Raw genomic sequence first — 16,394 nt, 5'->3', positions numbered from 1 at the left:
ACAGCTGTCCACGTGTCTGGAGTTACTTTCCCCAGACTTGTGCCTTCCTGCTCCTTTCCTTGGGAGCAAACGATGTAGTGAAAACTTGCAGGAATAATGTATTTCTGAGCACGTAGGCTGGTAATCACCAAGACAGCTGAAGCCTTAGATTTGTTTGCGTAGGCTTCTCCAACGGAGCAGACATTTGTCAGATCTAAATTCTGTTGAAAGGTATCTCATTTAGTTAATTAAATAAAAAAAAAAAAAAAAAAAAAAATGGGTGGAGAAACAATAGCAGAAGCAATACCATCCTATTTCCAGCTTGGCAACCCTGACTGTCTCCCCTTGGTTTTTAGTACTTTTGCAATTTCTTTGTGAACTCTCAATGTCTCTTTAATTTCCATGTTGTCCAATGGCCAAATCCCACTGAAGTCAGGGGGAGTTTTGAACTGAACTGGAATTTGGCCTTTGAAGTGAAAATAGTTATTTAATGTTAAATGGAGTCAAGAGATAAGAAACCATTGTACTGTCCAGATGATTTTTCTTGTAGCTGAATTATGGTTCCCTGCAAGGCACTGAATCCTTATGGCTAAGAATGAGCAGAGGGGGATGGAGGAAGGATTTCCCAGTAACTGCAGCATTTTTCTGGGGTAAATTCTTGCTTTACTTGGAGATGTCGTTGTGTGAGTCAAGCTTCAGCTGTTCCTCCCTTCAGCATCTCAGACCTAAAAGCCTGTGTTGGGAGGCACATTTGGGTGCTTGCCTGGCCTGGTTCCCTGGGCTTGGCACATCACCCCAAGGCACCAGCTGGGGACATGACCTTAACCTGCCATCTGAGTACCTACAGTGCTGCCCTCGAACAAGCACCAGGTTGTTTCCAACAGCCCACAGTGGGAGTGTGGTGGGACACCCAGGTCCCCATTTTGTCCTTTCCTGGGGTTTTTCTGTGTCCCCAGCACCTTGGTCACACCTGAGAGCAAGCATGGGTTGTCCCAACCTACCAGGCTTTGAGATGCAGTGCAGTCAAGAGAGTTTTAAGATCTGAGCCCCATTCTCCCTGCTTTGGCTCTTCTTCCCTGCGGATCCTATTTCTTCTTGGCTTTTCTTCTTTGCTGGGGTGTTGGGAAGATAAAAGCACACAACGAGTCTTTGCCTGAATGCTGGATGATTGTCTAGATCCTTGACTGCTGCCAAGTCACAGACATTCTCCTTGTTTGCCATTCTCCTTCCTTTGCCTTTTATTTCTTGCAATTTTTTTCCCAAAACTTTTTTTACTCTGGTGTTTTCCACCCTTTGGCCAGTGACTGCAGAGCTTTGATCACTCTGCCTCTTGCCGTGGGGACATCACCTTTTAGCTGTCCTGTGGAAGGGCAAGGCTGCCTGTTCTCCCCCATCCTATTGCAACAGCCCCAAAACGAGCAATCTTGCACATTCCACCTAACTAGATGTTTTTTTTTAATTTTAAACCTTTTTAATTTTAAACCTCTTTTAATTTTAAACCTTTTTTTTACATTCATAACCCTTAACCACTAAGGGTTTGGTTTATAATATCATCATGTCTTTAGGAAAAAAATTGTCCCTGCATGCATTACTTGCAGGAATTTATGGCCAAGTTTGGTTCCCAGCTCATTTCCAGGCATTTTTTTTCTTCTGAAATTATAGCCATGTCTTTGTGCAACTTCTGTAATTTCTGTGCAATATTTACAAATTAAATAAAGTAGCAGACTGACTGGCTTATAAGCCGAGACTTGAAGTGCAACCAAACAGTTAAACTCAGATTAAACTCAGTCTGAGAGAAGAAAACTACAGAAAGCAAAACTCTTGTGCATTTGGGCCTGTGAGGGCTTTGTACCAGATAAGGTTTTTAACTAACTTTTATTTTGACATTCCCCTTTTAATAAGCATTGCTCTTTACAAAGCGGTTTATGTGATTGCATTACTGAGAGGAAACAAAGAAATGCCAGGAAAACTTGATGTGGAGAATCTGTACTCATAAAATGCTTGTAGGCTCCAGCAAACAGGAAAGCTTTTCCCATCTCCCTTTTTTTTTTTTTTTTTTTTTTTTTAATTCCCTGCCATTCAGTTTGCAAGGGAAAAAAAAACAAAACAGAAAAAAATCCCCACAAAACCAAAAAACACACACTGAATATCTCAGAAAACCAGATCTGGTGGTCTGAGAGTAAACACAGATTCCTTCCAGTGCCATGAACAAGCCTCTTCGTCCTGCATTTGTTAAACACGAGCCCTCACTTTTTATGGTTAAAAGCCAGTTGGCCTCAGAAAATAGGTTTTGACTCCTGGGGATGCCAAGGAATACAGATTCTGTGTGCAGATGGCTTTGGCAGGCAGGGCTGGAGACTGCTGACCATTGAAATGTATTTGTGAATGGCTGCTTCCTTCGTCCGAGCGCCCTTAGCTGAGCAGTGCCAGTGATGAAAATAAAACTAATTGCTGTGGGATGGGTTTAAAGTAAACACTGCTATTTATCCAGATTGAGGTGGGGGTTTGGGATAAGGGGTGAGGCTGACCAGGGGCTTTATCATGACTACAAAACCAGTAAGGAGGAAAACCACTGCAGTCACCACAGTGCTCAAACTTGTTTCCTTGTTTTTGGGGCTGAGACTGGGGAGGTGTCCTGTGTCACCCTCAAGTCCTGTGTCACTGCTCCCAGCAGCCTTGTAAAGAGCTGGGCATTAAAACATCCCATGGGCTCTCAGAGCCAAGACCAATATCAAAGAGGCAGCAGGCAGGGCATGCCAGCACACTTAGGGTGAAGCACCCAGCCCTGGTGAAGGCAGCCAGTGCCAGGACCATCTCCATCTTAGGTGCACCCTGGATGATGGCATTCCAGCTCTGCCTTCTCCACTGGGGATAGCCACACTGCAGCCTGTTTGGAAATCTGAGATGCCTGAGACTGCCAAAGCATTTCTTCTATGCAACTCTTGTTTTTTTGGGGATTTGCCATCTCAGCTACCGGTTACAGCCAGCACTCAGGGGTTTGTTCCTTCTTTCTGAGATGTTGTAGTCTCTCAAGTAAACCCTTTGGGGGCAGTTCCTCCTCTTTCTGGCTGTTGGATTTCCGTGTTACCCACTGTAACTCTGGAGCTCTGTATACATAGGCCTCTCTCTGGAGGTTGTGGTCCTGGATGCCATGCCTTCCATGCTGCCAGAGCCAAGTATGGTCTTCTTTTCATCCATGCATGTGTCCTGTCCTGGTGTAGCAGTGCTGAAGGATATGTATAAAATAAGGCCAAACAAAACCATTTGGTGTGGACAGATTACCAGTTTGCTTAGTGTCTTGCTTTTTAGTTAATTTTTTTCCACTTAGCTATTCCTGATACACTTAAAATGGTTCACTGCAAACCCATGCAGCAGTGTGCCATGTTGGCAGGCAAGAGAAGAAAGTGATGATATAGTCTGGGTGTATCAGGAGCTCTAAAATCTTCAGAAAAATAAAAAACTCCTAGTATTTCTTGCCTACCTGGCTTGCTGCCACTTTTTTTCCTGGTTAGTGTGGAAGTAACAGAGGAACATGGGAGAATTTAACCCAGAAATCTGGGAGAGCTTTTCCTGGGCGCCAAAGTCATGTTGTCCAACTGCACAAAAAATTTCAGCTGAAGTATGACTGTCACTGAAAGAAATTTAGAGGCATGAGTTCTTAGATGACAAGAAATTGCCTCCCTTTTTGTGGTCCCCTGCCAAGGGCCAAGCTGTTTGGTGGGACAAATGTGTTGGCCCAGCAGAACCACGAAGGAATGAATGAACTTTCTTTGACTCTCTTCCACTTTTTTTTTAATTCCCTGCCATCCAGTTTTCAGAATTAAAAAACAACCAAACAAACAAACGAATCAACCAAAAAACCTATTTGGTTTCCAGCTAATAGGAGTTAAAACCTATTTTCTGTGGCTTTTCAGTGACTTTCCTTGACTTTACAGGCGCCAGCAGAGACTTCCCAGCGGGAACAAGTCTCAGCAGCACACGGATCATCAGCAGGGTGGCACCAAGCATAACAGGGACCACCAGAAACTCTACCAAGGAGGTCAGGCCCCTCACTCCTCGGGCAGGACGGGCCACCACGGCTACAGCCAGAACCGGAGATGGCACCACAACCAGAAGCACTCACCCAACGACAAAGAAACGCACAGAAATGCCAAAGAGACTGAGAATTTGAGAATCGAGGACAGCTCCGTGTGCACGGCGCACGTCCCCGCGGAGGCGCCCCGGGGCCCCGAGGCCGTGGAGAAGCAGTCCCCGCAGTACGTCCCCGAGCCGGAGACCAAGCGGAGAGACAGCGTCCACGAGCGCACTGGGGACAGACCCAAGATCAATTTGCTTCAGTCTTCTAAGGACAGGCTGAGGAGGAGACTAAAAGAAAAGGTATTATTTCTTGAGTTTTTCTTTTTCTGAGAGTCTGGCTGTTGGCTGTTCTACATACAAAGGGTGGGGTGGGCTCAAGGGACCTTTCCATCAGTGCTCCCAACTTACTTTAATCCTCCATTTTCCACACCTCTCTTGAGGTGTCTTTGTGCGTCTTCAGGAGGCCTTTTATTGGAAGAATTGTGGCTCTGAGCTTGACTTGGTTGAGGTTTCTACCAGCTTGAGTTCTTCACGGACTGGGAACCCTCCCCTTTTCCATGGGGGAAGGCTGGTGCACTCATGAGCTCCCTCCTGGTCTAAAGAGCTCAGTCACTTTGACAAAAAAATCTGAAAAAGGGAATTTTTCTCTGCAACTACAGAGCTAAATCCCAAACTTTGACTCTTGAGTGCTGAATAGTTGGACTCCGCTGCTTTAAAGCTGATATCCATTTATCTCTGCAATGAATTGAAATGCCCTTATCTCCCCCCTTCCTTCCAACAACCCAACAATAACAAAAGTATTGCATGCAAGTGACGGAGGAGAAATCCTTTTTGGAAACAATATTCAGCCACAGATTTCTGAGGAATTTAGAGATGATATCTCCATTTTCCCCCGTGAAACTCAGATCTTTCTCTTGAGATTCTTTTGTCAGACTGTAAAAAGCATCCATGGGGTTATCTCTAATGAGATTTCCAAAATACAGAGCAAAAATAACCTGAACATATACAATTCCATGGGAGTGCATGTTGGAAATGTATACCTTTGAATGCATGAGCATTTACTATTTCTGGATGTGGCATGAGGGGGAGTAAGAGATTTTGTTAGTTATTTTTATGTTCTTTAAAGCGATGGGAGTATAGTAGAGACTTTCAAAGTATTCATTTTAATGCTCTTCTCAGAAATTTAGAGTCTTGTAAGAATAAAAATCTCATCAGCACCTACTCTTGGGTGGGTAATGTCCACGCAATCTGATGGGAGATTTGGACAACTCCCTGGGGGATGGGGTTTGTCAAAAAAATTGCTACAGGTCTGTATTGTACAAGATTGAGCTGGAGAGGCAGAAGAGAGCAGACCAGAGCAAGCAGAATGCATGCCTGCTGCATGCTGGGGAAAATGGAGGAAATGCGTAATAAAATGTTGAAAAGAAGCAGTAATTTCTGCAGTAATGATGGGAGGTGAAAAGTGTAACAAGCAAGAGATGGAAAAGTCAAGAGTCCTTTGAATGCTGGGATCATGTGACTTCTTTCATCTCAATTTGCATAATTAAGTATGTATTAAAAATATATTTAGATATATAATATATATTTATAATTATATATCTTACATTAAAATACATATATATATAAAATATATATTTCTGTGGGATTGTTGTCTGAAGATTTTGCAAACATCAGTGCACTTTCTAAAGAGAAGCAAAAAAATGCCCATTATCATGATGTCACAGACACCAGAAACTGGTTCAAGATGCCAAAGGCAGTCAGAGGTGATCAGACTTTGGCATTCTGGCTCAGGACCCTCAGGGACATTTTCTCCCTGAGCTGAGGGGTGGGACATTGGGATTGAGTGGTGCGGGAAATAGAGAAAGGGGGCATTTCTGGGGCAGGATGCATGCGCTTGTGCTTTCCAATGCTGAGGTTATATTGTGCCACTAAAAGATGCTTTGTCTTTTCTCTTTCTGTTTGTTCTCCCAATCCCCTTCCCCCTTTGCTGTTTGTGCAAGGACATGGGCTGATATATCTGTTTTTTCCTTGTGTAACAGACGCCTTGTCTTTCCCTTTTCACGGACCAGGACGAAGTTACGGTGGAAACCACCGACCCTGAAAAGAATAAAATGGACAAATTAATTGAAATTCTCAACAGCATGAGAAACAATAGCAGTGATGTTGACTCCAAGCTCACCACCTTCATGGAGGAGGCCCAGAACTCCACCAACTCTGAGGAGATGCTGGGGGAGATAGTCAAGACCATCTACCAGAAAGCGGTGACAGACCGCAGCTTTGCTTCCACAGCAGCCAAGCTGTGTGACAAAATGGCCCTCTTCATGGTGGAAGGAACCAAATTCCGGAGTCTGCTCCTCAACATGTTGCAGGTAATGAGATAAAGTTAGTTGTTCCAATGCCTGCAGCATCATCTCAATTGGTCTTACCATTTATTTGGAGCTGAGCTGTTACCAAATTCCTTTTGAACCCAGTTGATGGGTTCAAATTGCACCTGTTGTTTTGCCTCCACACATCTTTAATGGTACCACAGATACTGTGACACTGAGGGTGTTATCAAGGTACTCTTCATTCTCATTTCATGAACTCTACATGGAATTGTAGCATCTCACACCAGGGCCTGTCTGAGTAATGAGTCAGTTGCTTGAGGCAGCATCCCCATGGCATGGAAAGCAATGAACTGGGAGGGTCTCTCAATGTAGGCTGTTAGAGTGGAGGGGCCTTCTCATCTCAAATGGTCTAGACATCAGGATGGTCCCTGAGCAGGCTTTTGGCTGCATCACCTAGCTGAAGGATCTGATTCTGGTTTCTGATTGCAAAGAAAACTGAAATAATTGCGTATTTTCTCACTATTTCGGGTGACTAGTTTATTGGTATGTGGAGAACTGGTTGGTTGTTCTGCTCCAAAACCATCAGTGACAGCAAAGTTGCAGTGGGGAGGAAAAAGCAGTGGCTCTGATAACTGGTCCATGAGGTTAATGGTTGCACTTGATGGTCCTGGAGATCTCTTCCAGCCTGGATGACTTTATAATAATATTGGATGATGAAAAAAAGGGCTATCCTCAACTGCCCATGGTCTCCTGAGAGGAGTGTGTTTTACTGCAGTGCCACCATCAGAGAGGGCACTTGTTTTTTGGGAGGGTGTCACATGCACCTCCAATTTTCTGCCTCTGGAGACAGCGTTGAAACTACGAATTTCCATCCTTAATTTAAGGTGCATTTCCATGTGGCTTTTCCCTCACACACATATCTGTGGGACATACAGAGCTCACATTTTGTTTCTCTGCTCTCCACACTAGTCTTGCTCAGCATCACTCCAGTTTTTGACTTGCCTTCTCATTCTTCTTGCTGCTTTTGTTGGAGGTGCTCTCTTGGATGCTGTGCCTAGCTGCCTGTACCTTGAGTTGGCTTTGGGGCAGCACAGCAAGCAGGGAAATAAGGAGTAAAATAAAATAGTGAAAATCAATATCAGATAATTCTGCAGTGACTGGTCCAGCTTTGCTTCTCTCATTGTTCTGCATGCTTGTCAAACACAGCATCTCTCCCCATGCCTACTCCCCTCTGCAGAGCCCTTGGTCTGCATACACATCTGCCCATTACCTGTACCAGGCGGTGATTTTTTCCAGATGAGTATTTCCAAAGGGATTATCAATCAGAATGAGGGAAATTGCAGACAGAATCAGTCCCAGAATTAGCAGCAAGGGGCTGGAGGAGCTCTAAACCTGCTGTGCATCCCCTTCTTCCCATACCAAGTCACTCTTGCATCTTTCCCTGTCAGGCTGAGCAATCTGAGAAATCCAGAATGAAGTCCAGGAATGATGGCCAGGGAGCAGCAGGGTGTTAGCCCACAATTGATGCTGATGGCAGTCCTGGGTTACGGAGGACACTTCCAGTTTGCTTTATTTGCTTGCCCCAGTAATTCCACCCATGCGAACAGACCCAGTAAAGTGATTTATACTGCAGCATCCTGTGCAAGGGACAGAGTGGCTTCCCATTCAGCTCTTCACAGCATAAATGTAGGATAAATAATAGATCTGCTATCTCCAGAGAGACTCAAAGTGCTTCCCAGGAACGTGTAGCCAGTCACAGTGTGATGGGAGCATTGTGGAGAGCTGGGGAGGAATGAAGTGCAAAGAGGGAGCGGAGTGTGCCAGTGACCGAGTTCATGTACTGAGGCACAGAGAAGTATGCAAAAGGGATTTGTTCACCCCCAAACTGCACATCTTTTATGAATGTCTTTATGGGGCAAAAGGTGACAGATCACTACAGGTCAAAAACAAAGTGCTGTGTGAAATTAAATAATTTAACATTTCCTTTGTGATAGTAAAGGATTTTGACTTTCTCCAAGCACTGTTTCATTTTCCATACAAAACAATCAGATGCAGTCAAACTGATTCATAAATACTTTGGTGGAGCCCTAAACCAGGAATATTTTGAGGTATTCAGGTCTGATAGCCCTGGCTGTAGACAGAGCCAGGTATGAGGCAGAAAAGAGTCGTTGCAGCTGTCTTAGTGTGAAATAAGGAGGTTGATTATCAATATCAATATAGTATGTTGGAACTGATATAATATATTATCAGTATTAATAAGGCATATTGGATATTGTGTCGTGTTACAGAGTAATGTGAATATCCTATTGATGTATGATATATTAATACATTGATATAAATTATTATATATCCATATGTATACACACATAGATATAGATATACACACACGTACATATGCATATATATCCATATGTTATAATCATATTTTTGTATGATTAACGATAGGACATTACCCAGCTACAGTCCTGGCCCTTCCACCACCAGATATTTTCCATCAGGCATTTTTAGATAATTTACCATTAATTAAAAAAGAAAAATAAACCTCTAATGAAATGCTTGCTGCAGAGCAGGATTTGTGTCTCTCTAGCACCTTTCAGACTAATCTGATCCCCGGACGTAAGGAGCTCGGCTTGCTGGGCACCGGCGAGCTGGGGAATTACTGTGCCGGGGTGTGATAAATCGGGATCAGTGTGATCCCTCCCCATGCTGCTGGCGCCTGGGGCTGCACCACTAGCCCCCACATCTGCTCCTGGCAGATGCTCCTGTTTTGTAGGGGCTTGTTTGTCCCTTTCCCTCAGGACTGCGATGGCAACAGCTCACCCCCACCAGAGGACCTGAGGAATTGATGCATAAACCCATTCAGGTGCCCTGCCAGCATGGCTCTACCTATAGACAGCATCCCTTTACCTGTAGACAGCATCCTTATACCCTTCTGGACCTTAAAACAAGCAGCAAGGGTTGTTTTTTTCCTGCAAAACACAAAGTAAACTGTCTTTTTAACCTGGTTCCTCTTCTATTTTCAGCTGTTGTCAAGGTGCTTGTGCTCAAGGGTTGCATATTGTTCACAGCTTATCTTAGGGCACTTGGTTTGAGATGCCAGTGCTGCAGCATGAGGGCATTGTCACATCATCCCCCTCCCTGCCAGCAGCTCCTCTGAAGAGCTTCCCTACAGCCAACATGGTCCACTTCATCCTGTAAAATCAGGAAAACTCTGGTTTGAATTTATCCTTCACTCTATGTTTTAGTCTAGAATCTTGGCTAAGTCTTGAATTTGGGTGCTGCCTACCTCACAGGAAAAGAGATGTGGAAAGGGGAGCCATGGATTGACATCTGGTAGAGCTGCCATGTGGGAGCTTGGCACTCAGGGGATCATTTGGCATCTGGGTTGTCCAGCCCTGGCACAGGCTGCCCAAGCAAGTTGTGGAGGCACCACTCCTGAAGGGATTTAAAAGCTTTGTGGATGTGGCACCTGGGGACATGGGTGGCCCGGACAGTGCTGAGGAAATGGCTCAACTTGATGATCTTAGATGGCTTTTCCAACCTAAACAAACCTGTAGTTCTGTGGTTTGGGTTTGATTTTTCTCCTCATTAAATTTGGTTTAGTCTTTTGGTAGCTAGATTTATTTTGAGCTTTGTGAGCCCTTGAATTGGACCTAGGTGAGCTGCTCCTGGGGAGCTTGAATGGCTGGGGAAATGAAAGAACATCTTAGTGGACACATAGACAATTTCTCCATGCCTCTAGGAATACCTTCTTAATTAATACATTGAAAGTAATTCTCCTGCAAGAGAGACAATGCTTGTCATAGTTTCACTCACTGGCATTCCCAGGCTCTTTTTTTTTCATTTTTCTTTTTCCAGTGGTGGGGGGGGTGTTAAGCAATGTGCCACAAACCCTTCACATGTAACATAAGTTGGAGTACTCCTCTGCTGGAACAACCGTGCTCTTTATAGCAGAGCTGTGTCTGCATCTGAGCTATGCAGAGCCAAGTGTATTATTAGAGTGCACATCACTGGGACTGTAATTGTACACTGCTCCCCTTGGCAACCACGGCCAACAGCACATCAAACAGAAGGCTGATACCTTCTTTTAATAATAATAATAAAAAAAACCAAAAATCACGCAACGAACATCCCGACACAGAGCAGCAGCAGAGCGTGCTGGCCTGCAGCCAGAGCCAGTGCCTGGTACATCCCTGCACATGGAACTGCCTTGATGCCAGAGGAGAAGGGCTGGTTCTGCTGGATGCCCTGTGGCATACCCTAATGTATACCCCATTTCACACCCTAATGCGTACCCTAAGGCAGACTGCATTCGATACGTCACAGGATACTCTGAGCCATACCCTACTGCACACCCTAAGACATCCCAAAATTTATACCCTAATGCATACTCAGTGGTGTACCCTAGTGCATATCCGGTTGGATAGCCTGTGGCATTCTCCGGTGAGTATCTTGTGGTGGAGCCTAATGCACTTCCCATGGCATATCCTATGGTATATCCTAATGCACACCCTATTACATACCATATTGCACTTCCCATGGCATATCCTGTGGTATATCCTAATGCACACCCTATTACATACCATATTGCACTTCCCATGGCATATCCTGTGGTATATCCTAATGCACACCCTATTACATACCATATTGCACTTCCCATGGCATATCCTGTGGTATATCCTAATGCACACCCTATTACATACCATATTGCACTTCCCATGGCATATCCTGTGGTATATCCTAATGCACACCCTATTACATACCATATTGCACTTCCCATGGCATATCCTGTGGTATATCCTAATGCACACCCTATTACATACCATATTGCACTTCCCATGGCATATCCTATGGTATATCCTAATGCACACCCTATTACATACCATATTGCACTTCCCATGGCATATCCTGTGGTATATCCTAGTGCACACCCTATTACATACCATATTGCACTTCCCATGGCATATCCTGTGGTATATCCTAATGCACACCCTATTACATACCATATTGCACTTCCCATGGCATATCCTGTGGTATATCCTAATGCACACCCTATTACATACCATATTGCACTTCCCATGGCATATCCTGTGGTATATCCTAATGCACACCCTATTACATACCATATTGCACTTCCCATGGCATATCCTGTGGTATATCCTAATGCACACCCTATTACATACCATATTGCACTTCCCATGGCATATCCTGTGGTATATCCTAGTGCACACCCTATTACATACCATATTGCACTTCCCATGGCATATCCTATGGTATATCCTAATGCACACCCTATTACATACCATATTGCACTTCCCATGGCATATCCTATGGTATATCCTAATGCACACCCTATTACATACCATATTGCACTTCCCATGGCATATCCTATGGTATATCCTAATGCACACCCTATTACATACCATATTGCACTTCCCATGGCATATCCTATGGTATATCCTAATGCACACCCTATTACATACCATATTGCACTTCCCATGGCATATCCTATGGTATATCCTAGTGCACACCCTATAGTATAAGCTAAAACATTTCCTGTAGTATGTCCTAAGGCATTCCCTGACACACATCCTATTGCACACCCTAACGCCTACCCTGTTGCACACCCGAAACATACCTGATGATACACCTTACTGTATATCCTGCTGGATACCCTGGGGCATGCCCTAGTGATTACCCTGTGGTATATCCTAATGCATTCTCTGTGGCATACCCTAATGAATATCCTATTGCACACCCTAATGCCTCCCCTGTTGCACACCTAAATGCATACCCTATGGCTTGCCTTATTGCCTACCCTATTGCACACGCTGTTGCACATCCTGATACATTCCAAATGGCAAACCCAGTTGCACACCCACACAGGGTTTCTTCATCTTCTTACTGCAACCTTTTGATGCCCCAGAAATGGCCCTTCCTTGGTTCAGTGCTGTGTTTAGCTCTGCATATAGAGACTTCATAGAAACACAGAACATCCTGAGCTGGAAGAGATCCACAAGGATCCTGGACTCCAACCCCTGACCCTGCCCAGACACCCCAACAATCCCCTAAGAGCATTGTCCAAATGCTTCTGGAGCTTTGGCAGCTTTGGGACCGTGCCCCAGCACCCTCTCGGGGAAGAGCCTTTTCCTAATATCCAACCTAGCCCTCCCTGGCACAGTTCCAGCCATTCCCTGGGTCCTGTCCCTGGTCACACAGAGCGGAGATCAGTGCCTGACCCTTCTCTGCACATTACAAGTTGTAACTGCAGGGAGTCTCCCCTCAGTCTCTTCTCCAGCCTGAACAAATCAAGTGACCGCAGCCCCTCCTTGTATGGCTTCCCCTCCAGACCCTTCCCCTCTAATCCCCTGAGACGAATCATGTGGGTTTTGGCAGAGGTTCCACTGGTGTCTTAGTGGCCTTGGTTGGGTTTAAGATGATTGGTGTGATCATTTATAGAGGGGCTCAACCAGGAATGACCAAAAACTCATTGCTGTCATCCCAGGTAGGGGATGGAAGAGGAGAATTTAGGATGAAGCATTTCTTGGGATGTAGGCATTGTGGCATGAGGTGCTGGAGAACTGACTGATTCCTTCTAGTAAATGTGGGTGCAGTGTGAAGTGTTTGCCAAGATGAGCATGAGGTTTTGGGAGAAATGGGCTGAAGTTCTTCCTGTCCTGTAGCCTTTTTAGTCTGAGCAAACAACCTCCCAGTGATAATAGCCCTTTCAGCATTGTAGGGCTTCAGGTTGTAATGATAGACACCGGGTGGATACTGTGGGAACTGGCACATAGAAGTTGGTTGGATTCAATGATCTTAGAAGTCTTTCCCAGCCCTAATGGTTCTGTGATGTTTTGTGTTATTCTAAGTAATACATTAATGGTTAATGCTGAAAGGCAGATTTCATTTTTTCCTCCTCAACATGATTATTGGTGAGGAACAGTTTGTGGTTTGGCAGAAGTGAAGGCAGGAGGATCCAAGTGTGGCTGGAGAGTGTCTGACCTGTACACCATATCCAGCACTGACTGCAAAAACCCATCAGTCCTCTTTCTATGGCTGTTTTTAATATAATTTAGTTACAGATGGTCCAATCTGTGCACATAAAACAGAGTGGTACCACTTGTCTCTGAAAGGACATTGCCCAACAGACATCAGAGAGGTCACCTCACTGAGAGGTGGGGGAAAAAATGTCCAAGTGCCCCTGGAGCAGATCCTAAAGCCATACAAGTGTGTGCTCATGTGCCACAGTGGTGAGCTCAGCACCACATCCATCTCTAAGATCTGTGCGTGAGCCAACATTGCAGCCTTCGGTTTCTCCTCCAGAGGAGTTTGATGAGCTCTTTCCCCCAGTGAGGTGGAGATCCAATGGGGAAAGCCTCCTTGGCTTGGGCTGCTCTCCATGGCTATCTGTGCAGATGAGGAACATCTGGGTGGTGAACCTCAGAATGCATGCCAGCTCCTCGGGAGCCAAACACAAGCACAGAAATAGCAAATGATGCTGCCCTTGTGTAGACACCTTCATTTAGGGGCTTGCAGAAAGTTATAGAGCTTGGAAACCTTTCTTCCCTTACATTTCTGATGCTGATAAACATCAAACCATCCTTCTTTTGTAAATCACTGTGGGACTCCCCCAGCAAAAGCTTTATGTAGCTTTGAAGAGATTTATTTTCTATACGCCCAGGCAATTCAAAGGCAGTTTTAAATTCATGCACACTCATATATCCATGTAGTGCTTGAAGGGGCACGAGGAATGCAGCCCCGTAGGTGGCTCTGAGGAGCATCCCCAGCTGCTGCATCCTCCTGCTCTCAAGCACAGAGAAAAACAGTGGAAAGGGGACACATTCCCTGTTTTTTGCCCACAATTGTGTCTCTGGAAATATTCTCCAAATTTTTACAGTGTATGTATTATTTTAATTTTATTACTTATTATCCTACCATTTTTATCACTTGATTCTTGTATTTTTTTATTCAATTACTTCTTATTTTGCTGATATGTGAATACATATGCTTATTGCATATATATTAATTATGCACAAATATTTATACATATTTTCTAATGCCATATATCAGCATTATATAACAATAATTTTATTTTTTTTTTATTCTTACTGCAGTTTGGGGAGGTGATTTTTTCCCCCTTCTTTTGCAATCATCCGAGGCCAAACACGCCTCGTGCAAGTGTCAGCAGCAGGCAGGAGAGGGAGCCCGGGGAGCGGGCTGGCAGCCTGCCTGCGCCGGCAGGTGAAGGGCAAGGGCTGGGCATCAACTGGAGCTGGCCCTGCTTTTACCCCGAGCCCGGCCAAGCCGTGTCTGCCTGCCCGTAGTAACAGCGCTGGGCTTGGCCACGGGAGGAGGCTCCAGGAGCCGCTGGCACACGGCTCCCGTGCGGGGCTGGCAGTTACTGGAGAGCCCTGGATTAAATGTCCGGCTGCGTGCCTTGAGCTTGCCACTTCTCCCAAGCGGAACGGTGACTGTAGGAGCCACCCGGCTCCTCTGCAGCCTTTCCGTGGCAAGGGAACGTGGTGGGAGCCAGGGAGCACCAGACAGCACCTCCCTGGAGGGTGGTGGTGAGGTGAGGGAAGGGTTAATGGAGCCCAAGGTGTCAGGTGTTAGCAGGGTGCAGAAAAAAGGGCAGTTTTGCGCTGATAGGGAGGAGGGGATGGGGACAGGAGCTGTGCCACACAAGCACTAGAAGCTGGGAATAGTTGAGCCAGACCCTAAATTAAACAAGCAGTGGGTTTGCACTGCACATCAGTCCTCAGTCTGAGCCCAGGGGTGGATTTTGAGGATCATGTTGAGTTGCAGCAGGTGGCCACAGCGCCATTGATGTAGCAGTGGGCATCACAGAGGATGCCAAGGGGATTGTCCCCACTGCTGTGCAGGTCTCTGGGGTCTGGAGTCTGCCCAGTGCAGTCTCACTCATGGTTCTGCACAGGGAAGGTGTTTTGTTTAGACTAGCAGTGCATTGTGAAGTTGAGAGTTTGATGGGAAGCAGGACTAATTTTCTAAAAAAAAAAACTCTCTTCCAGTTTAAAGATTGCCATGTTTTATTTTAATTCAATGTTCTGGTAAGGTTTTATACCTTATACTTTGCAATGCTCAGATTTGCTGTGCAGAAATATCCATTACCTTTAATAAATAAATTTATGTGTGGTTTCTCCTGGCTTCTTTTCACCTTGATTTTAAAGCCATGGTGGGGACCAGCCCATGCTACAGCACATGATGGGATGGTACTTGGTGTCTCATTGTCTCTCCAGGCAGTGGATGCCCTGGGCATCTGTCAGTGATGGTGGGACCCAGCAGAATCTCCATCCTCTTGCTTGTGCATGCTGGTGGTGAAGAGTGTCAGGAACACCACTGGCCGAACTGCTGCTGCCTGCTGAAAGCACAACTGAGTTCAGAGCAGGGAGTTCAGGTGGTGGGACCCATGCACACCCTGTGCATGGGCTCAGGCACGGAGCAGAGGCTGTTCTGGGCTCTAGGTGGAGACTGCAGACTGCTCAGCCTGCCTGCATCCTGCCTGCCACCCTGGGACAGAGCCAGGCAGCAGCCTCCTGCTGGGGTGGGCTCTTGGCTGCCCCCAGCCATTACTGGTGGGTGAGGATCCTCGGGGTCCTGGTAGAAAAAGCAGAAGTACGTTATTTTTTAAAAGCCTCAAAATCCATTTATCCATTGGTAAAAGGTGAGGAAGGGTAGGGGGACACTTCAGTGTTGAGACCTCTCCAGATCGGGCTGAACTGGCATCAGCTCTTACTCTCTTGTTTGCTCCCGAAAGGCTCAAACCCAAGGGATGTGGCAGAATGTTCCTGTCAGCTCAGGGCCTCAGCTGGCCCAAGGCACCCTCCTCACACACCATCTGCTCCTGCCTGCTCCAGCCCAAATCCAGCTCAGGCTGCTGCACCCACCTCAGGGTGGGGATTTTGGGGTGCTGTGTGGTTGGACGATCCCTGCTCCCCATGCCCGCAGACACCCTGCTGTACCCAGCCCTGCTCTTAGCTAATTCCCTTCACC

At 45.7% G+C, this 16,394-nt stretch overlaps 1 protein-coding gene across 2 annotated transcripts in view; it reads left to right on the top strand.

Moving 5' to 3' along the window:
• CTIF (cap binding complex dependent translation initiation factor) overlaps window positions 1-16,394 on the top strand; it is a 147,435-nt gene that overhangs the window by 99,070 nt on the left and 31,971 nt on the right. Inside the window, exons 8-9 of one of the 2 annotated variants that reach the window (XM_058828214.1) lie at window positions 3,915-4,356; window positions 6,126-6,425. In XM_058828214.1, the coding sequence (XP_058684197.1) occupies window positions 3,915-4,356; window positions 6,126-6,425 (742 nt within the window). Of the gene's footprint in view, window positions 1-3,914; window positions 4,357-6,095; window positions 6,426-16,394 lie in introns of both variants that reach the window. The other variant, XM_058828213.1, reaches the window with a different exon arrangement.

This window comes from Poecile atricapillus, chromosome Z (genome assembly GCF_030490865.1).
Source record: "Poecile atricapillus isolate bPoeAtr1 chromosome Z, bPoeAtr1.hap1, whole genome shotgun sequence".
Taxonomy (NCBI): domain Eukaryota; kingdom Metazoa; phylum Chordata; class Aves; order Passeriformes; family Paridae; genus Poecile; species Poecile atricapillus.
The sequence above is the reverse complement of the archived record's forward strand: the minus strand, read 5'-3'. Positions and strand labels throughout refer to the sequence as shown.